Source organism: Aspergillus steynii (genome assembly GCF_002849105.1).
Source record: "Aspergillus steynii IBT 23096 chromosome Unknown P170scaffold_2, whole genome shotgun sequence".
In the NCBI taxonomy this organism is placed as follows: Eukaryota; Fungi; Ascomycota; class Eurotiomycetes; order Eurotiales; family Aspergillaceae; genus Aspergillus; species Aspergillus steynii.
In genome coordinates, this window is record NW_020194399.1 from 4163910 (window position 1) to 4180037 (window position 16128).

At 52.2% G+C, this 16128-nt stretch overlaps 6 protein-coding genes across 6 annotated transcripts; 2 read left to right on the forward strand and 4 right to left on the reverse strand.

Moving 5' to 3' along the window:
- Positions 1 to 12: 12 nt before the first annotated feature.
- P170DRAFT_379054 (uncharacterized protein) lies at positions 13 to 2611 on the reverse strand. Its single transcript, XM_024845473.1, has 8 exons — positions 1957 to 2611; positions 1476 to 1886; positions 1341 to 1418; positions 1054 to 1286; positions 895 to 1006; positions 729 to 833; positions 489 to 667; positions 13 to 428 (listed from the first exon to the last, which is right to left on the reverse strand). The coding sequence occupies exons 1-8, from the start codon at positions 2397 to 2399 to the stop codon at positions 382 to 384; spliced, it is 1608 nt and encodes a 535-aa protein (XP_024708147.1). The 5' UTR covers positions 2400 to 2611; the 3' UTR covers positions 13 to 381.
- A 250-nt stretch (positions 2612 to 2861) lies between these two features.
- Positions 2862 to 3497, forward strand: P170DRAFT_434570 (uncharacterized protein). Its single transcript, XM_024848743.1, has 2 exons — positions 2862 to 2938; positions 3006 to 3497. The coding sequence occupies exons 1-2, from the start codon at positions 2922 to 2924 to the stop codon at positions 3343 to 3345; spliced, it is 357 nt and encodes a 118-aa protein (XP_024708148.1). The 5' UTR covers positions 2862 to 2921; the 3' UTR covers positions 3346 to 3497.
- A 1091-nt stretch (positions 3498 to 4588) lies between these two features.
- On the reverse strand, positions 4589 to 5197 carry nhp6 (high-mobility group nucleosome-binding protein). The gene has a single exon (XM_024848744.1). It carries the CDS (start codon positions 4923 to 4925, stop codon positions 4668 to 4670), a length of 258 nt encoding a protein of 85 aa, XP_024708149.1. The 5' UTR covers positions 4926 to 5197; the 3' UTR covers positions 4589 to 4667.
- A 3343-nt stretch (positions 5198 to 8540) lies between these two features.
- On the reverse strand, positions 8541 to 9395 carry P170DRAFT_351190 (centromere protein H; the record flags this gene model as incomplete). The annotated part of the gene is made up of 3 exons (XM_024843847.1): positions 8541 to 8910; positions 8975 to 9146; positions 9218 to 9395. The coding sequence occupies 3 exons, from the start codon at positions 9393 to 9395 to the stop codon at positions 8541 to 8543; spliced, it is 720 nt and encodes a 239-aa protein (XP_024708150.1).
- A 228-nt stretch (positions 9396 to 9623) lies between these two features.
- Positions 9624 to 13772, forward strand: atg11 (autophagy protein ATG11; the record flags this gene model as incomplete). The annotated part of the gene is made up of 3 exons (XM_024843913.1): positions 9624 to 9691; positions 9832 to 9943; positions 10011 to 13772. The coding sequence occupies 3 exons, from the start codon at positions 9624 to 9626 to the stop codon at positions 13770 to 13772; spliced, it is 3942 nt and encodes a 1313-aa protein (XP_024708151.1).
- Positions 13773 to 14408: 636 nt separating this feature from the next.
- On the reverse strand, positions 14409 to 15964 carry P170DRAFT_434576 (uncharacterized protein). Its single transcript, XM_024848745.1, has 2 exons — positions 15914 to 15964; positions 14409 to 15824 (listed from the first exon to the last, which is right to left on the reverse strand). Exon 2 carries the CDS (start codon positions 15642 to 15644, stop codon positions 14568 to 14570), a length of 1077 nt encoding a protein of 358 aa, XP_024708152.1. The 5' UTR covers positions 15645 to 15824; positions 15914 to 15964; the 3' UTR covers positions 14409 to 14567.
- Positions 15965 to 16128: the final 164 nt, after the last annotated feature.

The window sequence follows — 16128 nt, forward strand, 5'->3', positions numbered from 1 at the left end:
GAAATGAGAAGGGTATAAATGTCCAGATATATAACGACAATAGTAGAAATCCAAACGCTACCCACCCAGTCAGAGAGTGCCTGAGAACAAGCAATAGAAAGACAGGAGCAAAAAGAAAGAATTCAAGATCGCCTAATCATCGGCGTCAACGTCAATTCGTCATATCATGTGGTCATGGCTCGTTAATCGTAATATATTCAATGTTAGTATGCAGTCCTGTATACCGGCAGCGTAAATTATTCCTGTTTTCCTTTCCTTTTCTTTTCTTTTCTTTTGTTCGTGTTAATGCGTGGAGATCATCGAGGGTGAGATTAGACTGGGAATGATTAAGATCCCATATGACTGTCAAATGCTGGCGTGTCTTTTTGCGAGGCCGGCTTTTTATGGGTGTGCAAGCTCCGCCATGGTTTCTATGAATCCCTGGGCGTCTACAAACTTCCCGTTAGTTGACTTCCACGCGGATTATAGTTGAGCATGTTTTGACTTACCCGCTTTATTCGTGAATTTTAGAATGTGCTCCCCCTTGGATGTTCGGGGAGCATTGTAATCGGAGATGGTAAGAATTGTGGGGTGAAGCTCACGCAGCACCACAACTTTGCTGTCCAACCGACGAATCCATCCCCGAGTGCGAATGTTGCGCGTGATAAATGCAGTCCACACCGGGGCTCTGACACAGAACATATTGGTCAGCCAAGAAGACCAAAACCCAACGTATGGCTATGTCTTACCGTTTCATTTCCCCCTTGTGTACTGACGCTTGAAGTCTGACGGCCCCAGAAGCGTTGTCCCGGTAGACGCGCAGGGCATGGAGGAAATCATCGTCGACGATTTGCCTAGGCAGCTGGTTCAGCATGATCAAACTTCTCGCATTTGGTGCTTCGGTGGCTTTCTTACCCTCCAAATAACTCCTCTTCCTCATCTAACTCGTAGTCCCGGATGCGTTCCACGGTTTTGTGGCAATCCTGCGAGCGAAGGGCCAGGAATGTGCAAAAGAAAAGCACCATATCTATCCAGCCTATCAGCTATGCCTTCAAGGGTAAGGGTTGCGCGTACGTTCAATGGTGCTGAACTTGAGGTTGGCCCACAACTCAAGGTCATACTTTCCGCGGCGGCGCCGGCAGAGCTGTAAGCAAGAGCCGACCCGAAAAACTTCCAACATATTCAAGGGAAGGCAAGAATATTCACTGGACCTCGAAGTCCGCGGAGTTTTGCACATGATGCGTGCTCGGTGGTCCTCTTCACGCTGGTAGAAGTAGACGTAAAGTTCAGATTCACCGTTGAAAGCTCTGTATGAGGTTAGTCGGGTTCATGCAAACGTGAAACATCCATGGCGAACTTGCAGTTGGACGAGTTCCTCAAATCCTTCCTCGTGTAGCCACCGCCTAGCTCCAGGTTTTATATCGCCAAGACATTTAGAACTAAGAATACATCAGTACTCGGCTCCTCCAACGATTGTACCGCGAGAGAGTCCCCACCTTTCGCCGACGTATGGAATAGTAGTCTTTGGGTGCTCATCCAGAAACACTCTTCGGGCCCAATGCTCACTAGGGAAAGTAGTACTCAGGGAGTTGCTTGTGGCTGTGCTTGTGAGTGGAGAGCCTGGTATATCGGGAACCGATGGAGGAATGTCCGAGGAGGTTCCTGATGACGGAGAGAGGGGCGTTTGTGGAGATGACCGAGAAGGTCTCTGCCGTTCATACGACCGTCGGTTCCGAGGTCTGCGATCGCTGACAGGGCTTCCCGGATCGGCACTATTGCTGCTTACAGTGGACGGCGTGCTCAACGAGATAGAGCCCAGCTGAGATATCAGACGATTGCTCTGTTGGATATATAGCGTTTTGATGTTGTTGCGGAGGTTGGACATAAGAGCCATATCCGGATGGTTGCTAGATTCAGCGGGTAAGGTCAATGCGACTCCATGGCTAGACGAGAAAGACCAGAGAACCAAAGACCTACTCTTTCATAAAATCTTCCAGTTCATTCAGGAAAGCCTTGTACTTGGCCAAACGCGTCGACAACGAGTCTTGCGATTCTTCCCGGAAGTAAGTACATAGATGCACCCATGTACGCTTGTAGGTGTCTCGACTGGAAGCCGGTCGCTCCTCTAGGTCCCCAAAGAAGTCGACGATATCCTCTAGCGTATACTTCAAGCTAGTACGAACCAGCCCCAGGTCGGGATGGGCAGCGGCATAGTTGTGGCGAGAGGATCGGTTTTTCGTCAGGTCCTCCAGCCTTTTCAGAGATGAACTAATGGAATATAGATCGGCAATGAGACCGGTGATTTCGGCGGAATGTTCGGGGAGAGGATCGCGAAACATGGTGAAGCCTGCGGCCACATCCTCGGCATTATCGGCAGAAGTGCGCAGGGCCATGGTGGATGAGCCTCTAGGGTTGACCATGCATATAACAATAGTTCGGCCCCTTCTTTTAGACCACAGAATCAAATAGGGAGGAGAGGTGGTTCGCAGTGATGAAGTCGTGGAGGTATGTGTAGAAAAGAAGACGGTGTGAAAGACAGCCCGCCCACAAGATATACGCCGATCACAATCACAAGTGGGTTGCTTCAATGCAAAGGGTGAAACTAAGATAGGGCAAACGTCTTAAATGCGGCCAGGCTAAAAAAAAAAAAAAAAAAAAGGCTTCACACAGTGGACTACAAGTAATCAAAAAATCGGCCGGGGAGGGGCAGCCGGACGACAACTCAGTCACAGAAAATAATGAAAAGAGTCAGAAAGCGACAGTTTATCGGCAAGACCAGCCCTCCGATGCATGTCCATTGGCGTCTTCCGGAAGAAGACCGCAAGTGACCCAACGGGGATCCGCCAGAGCACAGGGTCCGGCAGAAACAAATTGGACGGTAGGAAAAATAGAGTCAAACAACGAGCCAAGCAGGGAAGCATCAATCATCCGTCCACGAAAGAATGCGGGCACAAGAATCCTTTGAAGTGGGGCAGGATCTCGTCAATCGACCGTGTCCGAGAGACCCTAAACCATGCAATGCTTACTTGCGGCTCTCAGACAGACAAATGGAGCACAACGGCGCGAAACCAGATTGTCTCCGGCTGCTGGCTAACTGTCTTCGGAATTTGCGTTGACGTGTTCATGCGGCTTTGGAGGGAAGAAGCCAATAATGGGCAGCGGAAGTGGATGGCGGCATTGAGCGGTGATAAAGAGTTGAAGACAAGAGCAGTGGAGGGTGTGCAACCCCGCGGGCCCGATCATTCGTCCAAGCTTTGGCATGTCATTGCAGAAATGGATTTGGGTGATGGGGAAGGGAAACACGATACTGGACGGGTTAAAATCATCCTTATCCTCAGGACAGCAGGCATGAGTCCATCAAACTAATGATGATGCCAGAATAGCCACCATCCACGCAGTCGGAGGATCCATTTGGTCTGGCCGGAAGTGACCATCTGTGAGTTGCAGTTAGTGCGAAGGGATGAAGTGCCGCCGGGCAGGAGATGCTCCCGTCACGGGGGGTCTGGGTCACGAGACTCCAGGTTGCACGGAAAGGTCGACAGTCGGATTCAGATGCTACGCAGTATATTCCATGCGTACGTCCCCCAGGGTTCAAGAGCAAGTGCACGGAGCAAGACAGCAAGACCCTAGACAGTGGTCGATCTCCATCCATGGCGATGGCGCATTCCCTGTCTGTTTCCAGTATAGTCCTCGATCCGGCCCTGCAGCTTTGAACGCGTTCCCATTCTGAGTAATTTTTGCGAGCCCTAAATGAGACTACCAGCTAAGTTCGCCTGCCTGTCCTGCTTGATGTGAAACGGTAGACATGGGTTAATTCATATACAAATCCAGCATCGCCTGCCGTCTGGCTCGCGCGGCCAGCTTCCGGACCACCAAGCAGATCTCCCCAAGTCAGCCCGTTTCGTTCAAGTCACCAAGACATCCTCCGTATGCACATCGATGGTCTGGCCATGATCTTCGGGCAGACACGCAGTGGACGAGAGTCGCGCCGGATTTCGACAGTCGATGTGGACAGAGAGATAGGCGTTGTCATCGCATGACAGGCTAGTCTCCACCTCAGGACCCGGCCCAAGTTGAATCGTAGGAAGTACGGCACAGATAAAGCCGGGCCCCTTGCCCTTATCTGCATTCCGACGGGCTGCACCGGAAGGAATCCTTCAAGACGTTCAGAACGCTTCAGGGACAGCCACCTGTCCAGGCCTCAGGCACCAATGCCGAGGCCGGCGCCACGACGCGTCCGACACGTAAACAAGCGACTCCCGCGTCACTCCGGCGGCTCGCCAACCCCAAGAAAGACAAGGCAGATGGGAATCAAATGAAAAAGAAGGATGCGGTCAATTAGGCTAGTATACAACAAAGCTTGCGTTACCACACTTTCTGCAGCTTCCATTCTTATTGCACCATAGATACTCGAAACAAGGCATTCCCGTCGCTCCGGAAAAATCGGCGCCGGGCTCCTCGCTTCGTCCCAAAAGCCGCCATGTCGTACAGTAAACATTTCCCATCGAAAATCCTTCATAAACAGAAAAAATCAAAGGAGATACCACCGTCATCCCATACCAGAAGCCATTGAGGAAAAAGGAAATATAAGAAGCGACGAAATACAGAGGCCAGCAATCAGCGAAAACAAACGACACAGAAACGCCAACCGGTCAAGCTAAACGAGACCAAGGGGAAGAGGTAAACATTTAGGATGATTCCTCGTCCGAAGCGGCGGCTCCGGCCTGTGCGAGCATGGTTAGCATTGCTCTTCGTCCGGCCTCGGGATACTGCGCCGGGGAGGTACTCACGTTGTAGCTGGCCTTCTCATCTTCATAACGCTTCTTGTCGGCAGCGGCCTTCTCCTCGTAGGGGCGGCGCTCCTTGTCGTCCAGAGCCTTCCACTTCTCACCGAGCATCTTACCGACCTGACCTGCAAAGCTGTTAGCATTTGGACGGCCGGGCATGCGTCTCGGGTTGCGCCAGTCTTACCGAAGGTGATGCCGGGGTTCTCCTCGCGAACCTTCTCACGGTTCTCGTTGGCGAAGAACATGTACGCGGAAAGACCACGCTTGGGAGCGTTGGGGTCTAGAGTCGTGGTCAGCAGTGTCCAAGACGAGGCGACGGCAAAGGGGGGAAGTAAACACATACCCTTCTTCTTCCGCTCAACACGGGGCTTAGTCTTGCGCGTGGTCTTCTCCTTAGGCATATTGAGAGATGAAGTCTGTGGATGCTTCGTTAGAAAGGATCGAACGGATCGCTGGAGTGAGGTCCAATTGTCAGGAATGCCAGAGGGATGAGATCCGGCAAGAACGAAAGCAGCAACAAGGTCAAAAGGCAACAAGAGAGGATTTAAACGACGATGCGATGGTGGGCGCGCAATCAGGCGAGCGGGCGGTGCGCGGTGTGCGCGCGCGGCCCAAACAAGAGCCGAGCAATCGCGGGCGCAGAGTGGTCAAACACGCAAAGGAAAAGCGCGCAAAGAGAGCAGTCTGACAATTGACTCCGAAGAAGAAACTTCCAGAAACCAGAGGTCAAAGAGCGCCCAATGTTGCCCGTGGGAAGCAATACGCGCTGCGATGCTGATGGATCCAGGAAGTATATAGTTTCCGGCGCCGATGCGCGACAGCAAGACGGCGCGGGCGTGAAGAAAAACTTCCAGGAAAAGACATTTTGACCAAGGATGAAAGACGGAAACAAGAAGATTTGAAAGGAAAAAGGAAATTGGATTTGCGTGGTAGAGGGATTGCGAAGAGGGGGAGGTTGTGTTAGGGTACTCACCGACGCGGATATGCGTACTTTTTTGTATGGGGGAGAGAATTGTATGGGAGGGAAGCGTAGGGGAGAGAGTAGGTAGAGAGAGTGAGTGAGGGAAAGAGGGAGAGAGAGAGGGGGGGAGTCGTAGTAGTAGGAAGAGACGAGGGAGACGGGAAGGCGGGCCACTACTGACTGAATGACCGACCGTGACTGAAGGGGGGTGAAGTGGGCAGCACAGCAAGGGAATTCACGCTCGCCTACCACTGGCTGCCCGCCTCTGGCTGGCTGATGACCGGTATTGTACGTATCCATACGTAGGTACCTTAGGTACATTACTTTACCTAGGTTACCTAGGTTCTATCCACCAATTTGATTTTCGTCTTCTCCTTGAAAATACCTACATTTGCTGTCATTCTGAAGTCTCTATCCCTCCAAACTAAACTCCGTGGTCTGTAGGGAGGCGTAATGCCCACCTATGTCGTCAGACAGCCCCGTCCTGACACAGCTGTGTGTGTTACGGTCCCTTCGTAGCTGAGCAATCGCCCGGAGCTCCACCGTTGTCATGCCGTATCGTACAATACAGTACCCTCCTCATACCTCCCACCCATTTACCTTAGGGCACCTTAAAGGTAAGCCTGCCGTAATAGCTACGGTATAGGTAAACTAAGGAGCTGGTACCCCAGCCGACAGACGACGTGGAAAAATCAGTCGGACCATCTACTGGTAAGTTACCGCTGTGTGTAGGATTTGCCGTAGCCGACAAGCGATGCTGGTAATACTGAATCAATAATAATAATAAAGCGCGAGGGTGGGATGTGTGCACCGGGATAAGGAGGTGCGTTCTGGTACGGCAGCTTGGTTCCGCGGGTCCCTCAATTCTTTCCTTATTGTTGATACATCAGCAACTATATGGATCCATTGACCTGGATAGTATGGTGCTTGCGTGTGTTGGGAGAAAAAAAAAGAAAAACTCTCTATCTTTTTATTTTCTCTAGTAGAAGAAAGTCCCCAAAAAGAATTATTACGCAATCAAGAAGGCGAAGAAAAGATGAACCCCTACCGCAATTCGAACGTGAGACCTCTTGCAGATTGCGGAGTGATGGGAAATTAGTTGGAGTCATGCAATAACTATGCGGACGTCGTGGTAAGCAAAAAAAAAAAAAAAAGAGAGAGAGAGAGGAAGTGGAAATAAGCCTATACTGTTGTTGATATCTCAATGTTGACCAAGCGCAGATGGCGATCGAGCTTTTCTCGGCGTCAAGTCCGATCGCTCTCGCAGGATACCAACCCCAGCAGAATCAGATTCTCTGGTTTAGTTCAGGACTCTGCCATCACATCCTCAAAATCCACTCCATCCTGAGATGTCACTAAAAGTACAGCACGGGTTCAGTTTCTTCCAAGGTTCCATGTGCGGACACTTGGGATGTTGCACGGAGTACATGCTCCGTCTTGTGGTGAACAGACCCTGCAGGCTAGACACTGAATAAATGAAATGCCTCCGCCGTAGCATCCGGCATCCGCGGCTTTCTTTGCAGAAGAGGTGTTTTCCTAGCGGTATCCGTAGCCCCGAATGACCCAGAGTCATTGGTATGCGCATGTACAGCTCAAGGACCTCTGGGCAGAGATGGTGCGGAGGTGGATAAAAACATTCCTATGAGTTGGAGATACTCCGTATACCTCGATCGATCCAGATGCTGTTCTGGTCAATAAGACGAAGCAGCCGCTTCGGGGTTTACTCTCATTGCCCGAGTGATTGCACGGAGTATGTACGGAGTACAATAATAACAATACCAATATTGCAGTGCAAGTAGCATCTCATGGATGAACCTAGTGCTGGTGGACAAAGAGGGGGAATTCGGACTAGGGGAAATAGTAGCAACAAAGGGTCTGAACATGCTGGTCAGAATGAGAGTCTGTTCTCAACCCGGGGTCCATGTGGTGGTAGAAGGAAAAAAGGGCCAACGTACTTCATGCTGTGTAAGATTGGCAAGAGACAATGATGATTTCGCCCTAGCGACCTTTGGTGCTCGGTTCGACTAGGGATTTCTTGTAGGAAATTGTCTGATTCTGCAGCGAGGGTACATACATACAGTACATACAATAAATGCCACCGCATACCGGTCTAAAGCCACACTCTCGCAAGATACCGGTAAAATGACCGGGGACGTGTAGGTATTGTAAGTAAGCGCTGCGTAATTGACACGGAAATATTAATGAGGGGGTCATGGGAGCTCCTCTGGGCTGGTTCAAGTGGAAACGCCGGCTCCCCTTGGACTCCCCAAATTATTGTCTCCCAATCCCATCAATTGTCCCAATTCCTGCCTGCCAGATGTGATCATTTTATGATTCAATGGCGCCTCTCGCATTGATTGGGCGCGAGTTAGAATCTCACATGGTAGGGACAGCCTTAGAAGAATGGCGAACACGCTACTCCGTATTGGCAAAGCTCCCCATGCGTCCACTTCTTATTATTCATCAGCTCCGGCCGTGAGGAGTATGACGAAGGCCGGTTGCCATCACCGGGGATACCATGATGTCACGTGGGTCCCCGTCCCTTCCTGCTGTTTCCATGCTGCTGAATCCGATTCCATCGACGGTGTATGGGTTTACTACGTACACCAAGTGCGCACACCCTGTCGCCACTGGGTATCCGTGATATCCATGAGATCCATGATAATAGGGCCATAATAATAAGAAGGATGGCAGGAAATGCCCCAAAATTCCAGTTCACCGGGTATAATCCCAATCCAACACCTGCCTAAAACCCATACCATTATACAGAATAAGCCGCGAAAGACCCGGCATACATTGGTTCATCAAGTGCATCACTCATCAGATTCGTCCAGAACGAGGGCCGTGAGGGCCTCGTCATCCGCCCAGTTTATTCCACTTCCAACGACCATGGCGCTTGCGATGTTTTTCATGGTATCCCACCTGGCTTTGCTTTTCCTGTGATCGTCCTTTACCTGGTCCAATTGCGACTCGAGTTCCGCATCCTCAAGTTGTTCTCTCCATGACGAGTCGTCTTTGGTGAGTTCAAGTAGCTCGCGTACAAGCTCCTTGTTCTTTTGGTGGAGCCGTCGATTCTCGACCTCCACTGACGAGAGCTGCTTCATCGTTTCATTATGCGCCGAGTTGAGATTCTCATGCGCAAGGGAAAGTGCATCACGGCGGTTAATAAGGCGAAGAAGATCACTATGGTTTCGTCAGGAATTTCCTAGGATTCTTGCGGCGGGCAGGCGAACGGGGAAAGTCTCACTGTTCAGCTGGGGATGTCGCTTTCAGGTGAACGGCTTTGAGAGTCGGGTCAGTCATCAGGATGGTTGCGACAGCTTTCCTCCTGACCGTGTAAGTGGCTCTCGCCTCGAGCAGCTCGCGTTCCGCAACGGCCAACTCCTCTTCAGCATTGTCACCGGAGAGTAATTGAGTGTCTGTCCTCGTATGAGCGTTTGATGTAATAGAGGAAAGCGCAAATAGACCCGTCCATAGAAGTGGTCTTTACCTTGCTGAAGTAGCGCCTTTTCTAATTGTTGTTCCTGGATCCGGTGATAAAGCTGCAGGATCGACGCCTCCTTGTCGGACAAAGACACGGTATCTCGCGGGTCATTGGCAGCAATTCCTGCCAGGGTGACCTCGCCCGGGTCCAGGTGAGGCAGAGAACGACCTTTTGACGACGCCATCGATCGTGTGATGGGGGGTGTTCTATTTTGGCTGGCAGGCGGTGGAGATGCCGCTTGACGAGGTGCTTCCGGGGGCAGCGCGTCATTCGCCCAACATGGCCTAGGCCGGGGAGCTTCTTGGGGCCTGGGTGCCTTGCGTTTATATCCCTCGGCCTCTCTTATCTTCCTCCTTCCCGCCTTCTTCTCTCCAGATCTCGAGAGCCGTGCTGTCCGGCTGGTGAGGAGGGGATGTCTTTGCACATCTATATCGCCCACTCGGGTGAGCATTTACTTGCCGACCCGGTGTCGTTTGCCTCGTACGTTCCTCTACCTACTTGCGTCTCGTCTTCCACCCTTGTGTGCCCCGGGCCATCTTCTGTGCTCCCGACCCGTCCAAACCCTCCCTCGACTCTCTGCCGTGGAAAGATTGGCTAACCTTTGGATCGTTGACTTGAAGCCCGGATGCACTCCGATCATGGATCACTCGCAACACGTCAGTTCCGCCTCAGAGGCAGATCTTGATGACTGCCCGTGGGAAAAACGTCAAGATTCAAACACTCGCCACAGAGGTATGGTTGGCCGGTGAACTGGCTATTTGCCATCTCGGTTTCTTCAGGTGCTGATCGCTCGCTCCAGGATGAAATATTTGTGTACGACCGGCGACACGTTACTGAACAAAACAACGCCGAGCTGCCAGAGCTTCCACCACCGCAACCGTTCAGCCTCGACAACCCACCCGATATCCTCAAAGACCAAAATGACCTACAATCATGGAGAAATCTTTATCTGGCTAGAAAGACGTGGGCGTTGACTCTGCTAGAGCGCTGTGAATCAGTCGACAAGAGCATTCAGAATCACACCGCGCGAACCAACATTATCCATCGCGCCGTCGGCGTAGCTCTTGAGAACCTGAAAACACACGTGGGAACCCTGGAGCATCGTTTTCAGGAAGCGCAAACCTGGGCGAATGACTTGCTGAAGGAGCAACAAACAGCGCTCGACGGATGGAAACGAGCCCTTGCGACCTTGGAGACCATTCCTGCCCGCAAGGATTTCCCATTTCTAGGTCGTCCATCTACGCCAAAGAAGGAGAAGGAGAAAGCGGCTGGGACGCTACGTGATTATGTGGACTCGGAAGAAGTACAGAAGGCTGGACAAGAAGCAGCGGTCGCATTTTCTCAATTCACTCATCAGGTTGAAGATGTCGAGAAAGCTGTGGGTGAGATTGCGTCAGATACGCAGCACTTGGTCGATGGGACTGCGTCCCCAAGTGTCGATGGTGTCGAGGGCCTTTTACAGGAAGTTGAGACGATATCTAAGAAAATACAATCCGACTATGAACATGTCTTGGCTCTGCCCAATAATCAGAAAACGCTGGCAAACGTTTCAAGACTTGCCCTGGGTCACACCAAAGATCTTCTACCATCGCTTCAGGATATTAGTGCTGAAGTCCAGGCTGCCCAGGAAGAAGCGGTCAGGCGGTATAATGACGCAGTCAAGGCTACCCCTAGCCACATGCGACACATATCCGCCCTTGAATCCCGTCTGTCTGATGTGCAGACCCAAATAAACAACCTCAACCTTCATAGCGATGCATTTGAAACCATCTACGCCGTGTTCCATATGCCCATGGTCTATGGGTCCATCCTCATCGAGTCTGTGCGACGTCACGAATTCAGCGAAAAGATGAAAACCGACTCGCTCACTCTGGCGGAAGAAATGTCTGTCTTCCGTGACGAGGAGCAACGCCGGAGAAAGAAATGGGTCAAGAATATGGGCGAGTTCGTTTCCGTCTCCGACACGACGACCCCGGGTATTGAGGTGAACCTCAGAGGTCACGAGTTTCAATGGCCTATTGTCAACCGGAAGGAGATCGAATCTTACATCGACGATCTTAAATCCAAACCGAGTATGGCCAGCATAGCTCAGGATCTGACCCAGGACTTTAAGAATTTGGATGCTCCCACCCGCCTGCAGCGACGTAGGGCAAAGGCTTTCAAACAGGGCAGTGTCTTTGACTTGAGCCGCAGCTCTCTATTAGTTCGCGGTGACGACATGGTCCGCAGTCTTCGAGATGAAAAATCTAAACTCGAAGACAAGCTCAAAGGCTCCGAGAGCCGCATTCGCAAGCTGGAAGATCTTTTACATCGACAGAGTCATATGGGCCGTCCGGCAAGCGGTAACTTCACCTTGGACTTTCCCAGCTCACCAGCATCTCCTCATCCCGATCAGCTCTCGAGAAGGTCTTCTGTTTCGTCGAGGCGAATGTCTGCCAATCAATCATCGGAAGAGAAAGCACTTGTGCAACGCATCGTCACCCTCGAGGCTGAGCTCGCTGGAGAGCGCGAGGTGGTGCAAAAGCTTCAGAAAGAAGCCCATGCCGAGCGTCAGTCGAACACCGATAAGATAGAGGAGGCCCAGTCAACGAAGAAGGATTTGATCGGTAATCTCGAAGCCCGGCAGCGTGAGTTCGACGATGAACGGAGGTTTCTGGAGGGGGAAAAGAAGAAAATTAAGATTCGGGCTGAGGAGCTCGAGGAAGAGCTGGATCGGATTATGGATACGCGTGAGCACGAAAAGCAAGATGCGGACGAACGTATACATCATCTTGAAACTGAACTCCAAGATGCTCATAGTCGTGCCGAGAATGAAATCCGAAAGGCAGCCATTCTTGTTGACCAGATACAACCCTTGAAGGAGAAAGAAGAGAGCCTTCAAGTACGCATCAGTGAACTTGAAAAGCAGGAAGCTGCAAGAGGAGAAAGGGACCAAGAAAATCACCATGCGCTGCAAGCCGCACTGATGAATTTATCTCCTGGAGGGGTTGTTCCCGACCTCCTCCCTGATATTATCAAGACCATAGAGGTGCTTTCAGAGGGGCTGGCCATCCATGCTAAAACTGCCGAAGAAAATGCCACGAAAGCGACCTCGGAAAGTAAAGCATTGGCAGAGCGTGTGGGCCAAATGGAATCAGAAGTCCAAGAGTTGCGAACGAATGCGGAGACACGTGAATCCGAAATTGCACGTGTTAGAGAACAACTTGCACAAGAAGAGTCAAAGCTTGCTTCTCTTACATCTGAGCTGAATGATGAGCGCTCCAAGATGAAGGCTTTGCAGTCGCAATTCGACGCAGGCGAGACGGGCTCCGATGCGCTTCGCGAAAGGGTCGTAGAAGAAGAGCGCAAACTTGCGAGCCTGTCACAGAGGTTGGCCGAGTCAGAGGCCCAGACTCGTAAATCCGAGGGCGAACTCGTGGCATGGAAACAAAAGGTTGAGTCCATTTTCGAGTCCAAGCAGCAAGCTACATCCCGAGCCGAGGTCTATGCATCACGCTGTAAAGAGCTCTCGAAGCAGCTGTTCGATCAAGTGGAGAAGCATGAGGGCATGCTGGAGAACTCGGGCTTCACCGTCGTCCGGCAAGACGGAAACATAGCTGTCCAGAGATCCTCGAAAGTGAACGCCCTATCGGGCACGGCGGACACACTTGCTCAATCTGGGATCGTGTCTGTCAGGCCAGACCCGAGCCTTTCCACCTGGATGGAGGCGGAAAGCGGCGAAGAAGAGACCGACAGGTTCATGGCATTCATGGAGTGCCTCGCTCAGTTCGACGTCAACATCTTCATGGATGCGGTCGCTAGGCGACTCAAGGATATAGAGGTACTCGCCCGCAAATGGCAGAAAGAAGCCAAGGGATACCGTGATAAGTATCATCGAGCCCAAGGAGAAGCTCATGATAAAATTGCCTATCGGTCTTTCAAAGACGGTGATCTTGCTCTCTTTCTGCCGACTAGAAATCAGGCCATTCGATCCTGGGCTGCGTTCAACGTCGGGGCACCACACTACTTCCTGCGCGAGCAAGATGCCCATAAACTGCAGGCCCGAGATTGGCTCCTTGCCCGTATTTCCAAGATTGAGGAACGAGTTGTGGATCTTTCCAAGCCAATGAATGCTGCCAATCCTGACCGTCGATCAATCGGAGAGGTGAGCGACGGGACTTCTTTCGACGACGAAAATCCATTTGAACTCTCCGATGGTCTTCGATGGTATTTGTTAGATGCCACAGAAGAAAAGCCCGGCGCCCCGGCCACCCCGGGGCTCGGCAAAAGCACCGTTGCGCCCGCTCATGTCGACGCCAGAGGCAGTATTCGATTGAAACGCACGACCGCTGGCGGCAATGTCGCGAAAACCCTCTCGAAGAGTCTGGATAGTCGCCGGAACAGCTCGGCTTCCAAGAAAGGGCCGCCGGGAACGCCCTCTCCGCGAGCCAACAATGACTCTACTACGGACTTGACTCGAGCCTTTGAGACGGACACTACAGCCCCGACTGTTGGCTCGCAGTCGCGGGAGACGGATCCTGTTTTCGACGAGGTTCGCCGCGAACTGCGTCAGGGCCCGTGAGACCCACGGTCCCCGACTCCTTGTCTGTTGGATGGAGCTGACGGACCATCATAGGGCATGGAACGAACCCATGGGGAATCCTCATATCAGCGATTACTGCGACAACCAGGGGGCACTAAATCTCTCACTGCCTCCCGATGGGAGGAAGCCAACTCTGCCCCGTCGCGATCAACCGCCAGCCCGCGCCCAGCTTCTAGATATCGGCCCTGGGAGAAGCTCTGGTCCGTTGACTACCGCTTGGAAAGCGGTAATCAGTGAAGGATTCTCGGCTGGATGATTTCACCCTGGATCCGTGGCCATAACGGACCCAAGAAACAAAATTTTTCATTGATCTTTGCTCCATCTGATAATGCAAATGGCTCCTACAACGAAGGATGGAAGAATGAATCGGGGCTCTCTTAACGTCATCAAACCGTCATGAATGAATGATACCCATCTCTATGGAACTTGGTTGCTATCTTTGTCGGGTTATTTACATCAGTTTTCTTTCAGCATTTATTTGAGCCTCTCTATCTGATCTGGGCACTAGACTTGCGTATATTTAGCCACCTATGAATGCAATGGTTTATATCACTACGAGTTCTTATTGAGTACGCAAAAGTAATGGAAAAAGAAAGAAGAAAAAAGAAAAAAAGTGTTATGGTCTATATACCTTGAAATGTCCATCGATTGGTAGTATCGAGCGCTAACTGAGACCCCACCTAAACACCCCGGCAAATAACTGCAATAGAATAACAGATGTGAAGAGAAGAAAACCGAGCCGAAATGAACCTAAGAAATTACATGTCTACACATTCAGTCCAACTCTTCGATGAACCCCTCCAGGCCCCCAACTTCTTGCCAGAAGCGCGCAAAATCCACCCCCTCCGTTTCGAACAGCTGCTTTGCCTGGATCATGGCGGACTTCTGCCTTTCCGGCGTAAAACCACCGGGCCGGGTGCTCTCGTATTGGATCAGCTCGACCCATCGGAAGAAAAGGTCCTCCTTGCCCATGGCCGTCAGCTTTTCCTTGAAGGCCAGAATCTGGTCTCGTTGGGCCGACCGCGCTCGTCCTTCCGCGGTATCCTCGTCTCCGACATGCCACATCAACCAACCATCGGCATCCGTGTTTACAACCACCGCGGTGCGGAACTCGTCCAAGGGAATCCCGTTGCCCGTCCGGGTGCGGTCGACGATTTCGTGGGCCCTGATCATGGCATCGTAATCCAGATCCCAGTCCGCATCCACGAGTAGATAGCCGGTCTTCTTAATTCGGTCTGGAGTGACGGCCGCCACGATCTTATCCCGCGTCGCCTCATCTTCCCGAATCCAGCGGTTGCGCTCCAGTCCCTCGCTCAGGCTGGGCCGGCTGCGTCGGATGATAATCTCGCGGTCCCGGAAGCCAATGTTCCGACGCCACAGGACGGGACCCTCGATGAATCGAATGGGCCAAGACAAGAAAATCGTCACCAGCAGATAATCCAACAACACGTTGGCAGTGCGAATCAGAACTGTCACCGCCAGCTGCTCCCAGGGCGTCGAGGCGGTATCCACCGACATGGGGCTCGCGAGGCCCAGCACTGTCGCCAACATGGCCGGATACATGTTGCGAACCATGTAGACACGAATGCATATCACGACTGTAATCACCACATTGATCACCACGGGCACGTTGAATGCCTGCTTCTTGACGTCTCGCGGGGTGTGGTCGATATGGATCAGGTAGACTTCTTGAGGGGAGAAGGTTTGGAGAAAGGGTTGAAGAGAGCTGGGAGCTTTGGCGAACGGAGGAAGAGGGCCCGCCTGGGAGCTTGGGGTCGAGGTTCCAGACGAGGAGGAAGAGGGCGTTGTCGAGCCCTTGGCCTTTCCGGATCGTTTTGCGGACTTGGCCATCTTGGGAGGTGCGGTTGTGTCGACGTGGCTTGTTTCAGCACATGCAGGGGCCGGGGTTTGAGGATAGTCTTTTGCAGAACGAGAGACTGCCCACGGTAGGGAGTAATGCACGGAGATCTGGCCTCCTCAACGGTCGAAAGTGAGGATGCGGAGGAGCAGGCGGGGAGGTCTGGAGGACAGCTGATCGGGTCACATGTCAGTGCAGGACGCGCGGAAGGAGGCGCAGACGAAGATCTGCCGGCAGACGAGGGGAGGAAGGTGATTCGTACAGGAGGAGAGGGTCCGGGCGAAGAGAGGTGCAGGAGAGCAGGACGACGACGAGGAAGAAGACCGACGAGGAAAAGGAAAAGGAAAAGGAAATCCAATGATGTCCGCCGCTAACCCGATCGGGCGGGCCATCCCTCATCGATTTACTTCGGATTCGCGCTGGACGCCTGCGTCGGCCTCGCGGGTGAATGATTCCTCCCTCCCCCTCGGCCATTCC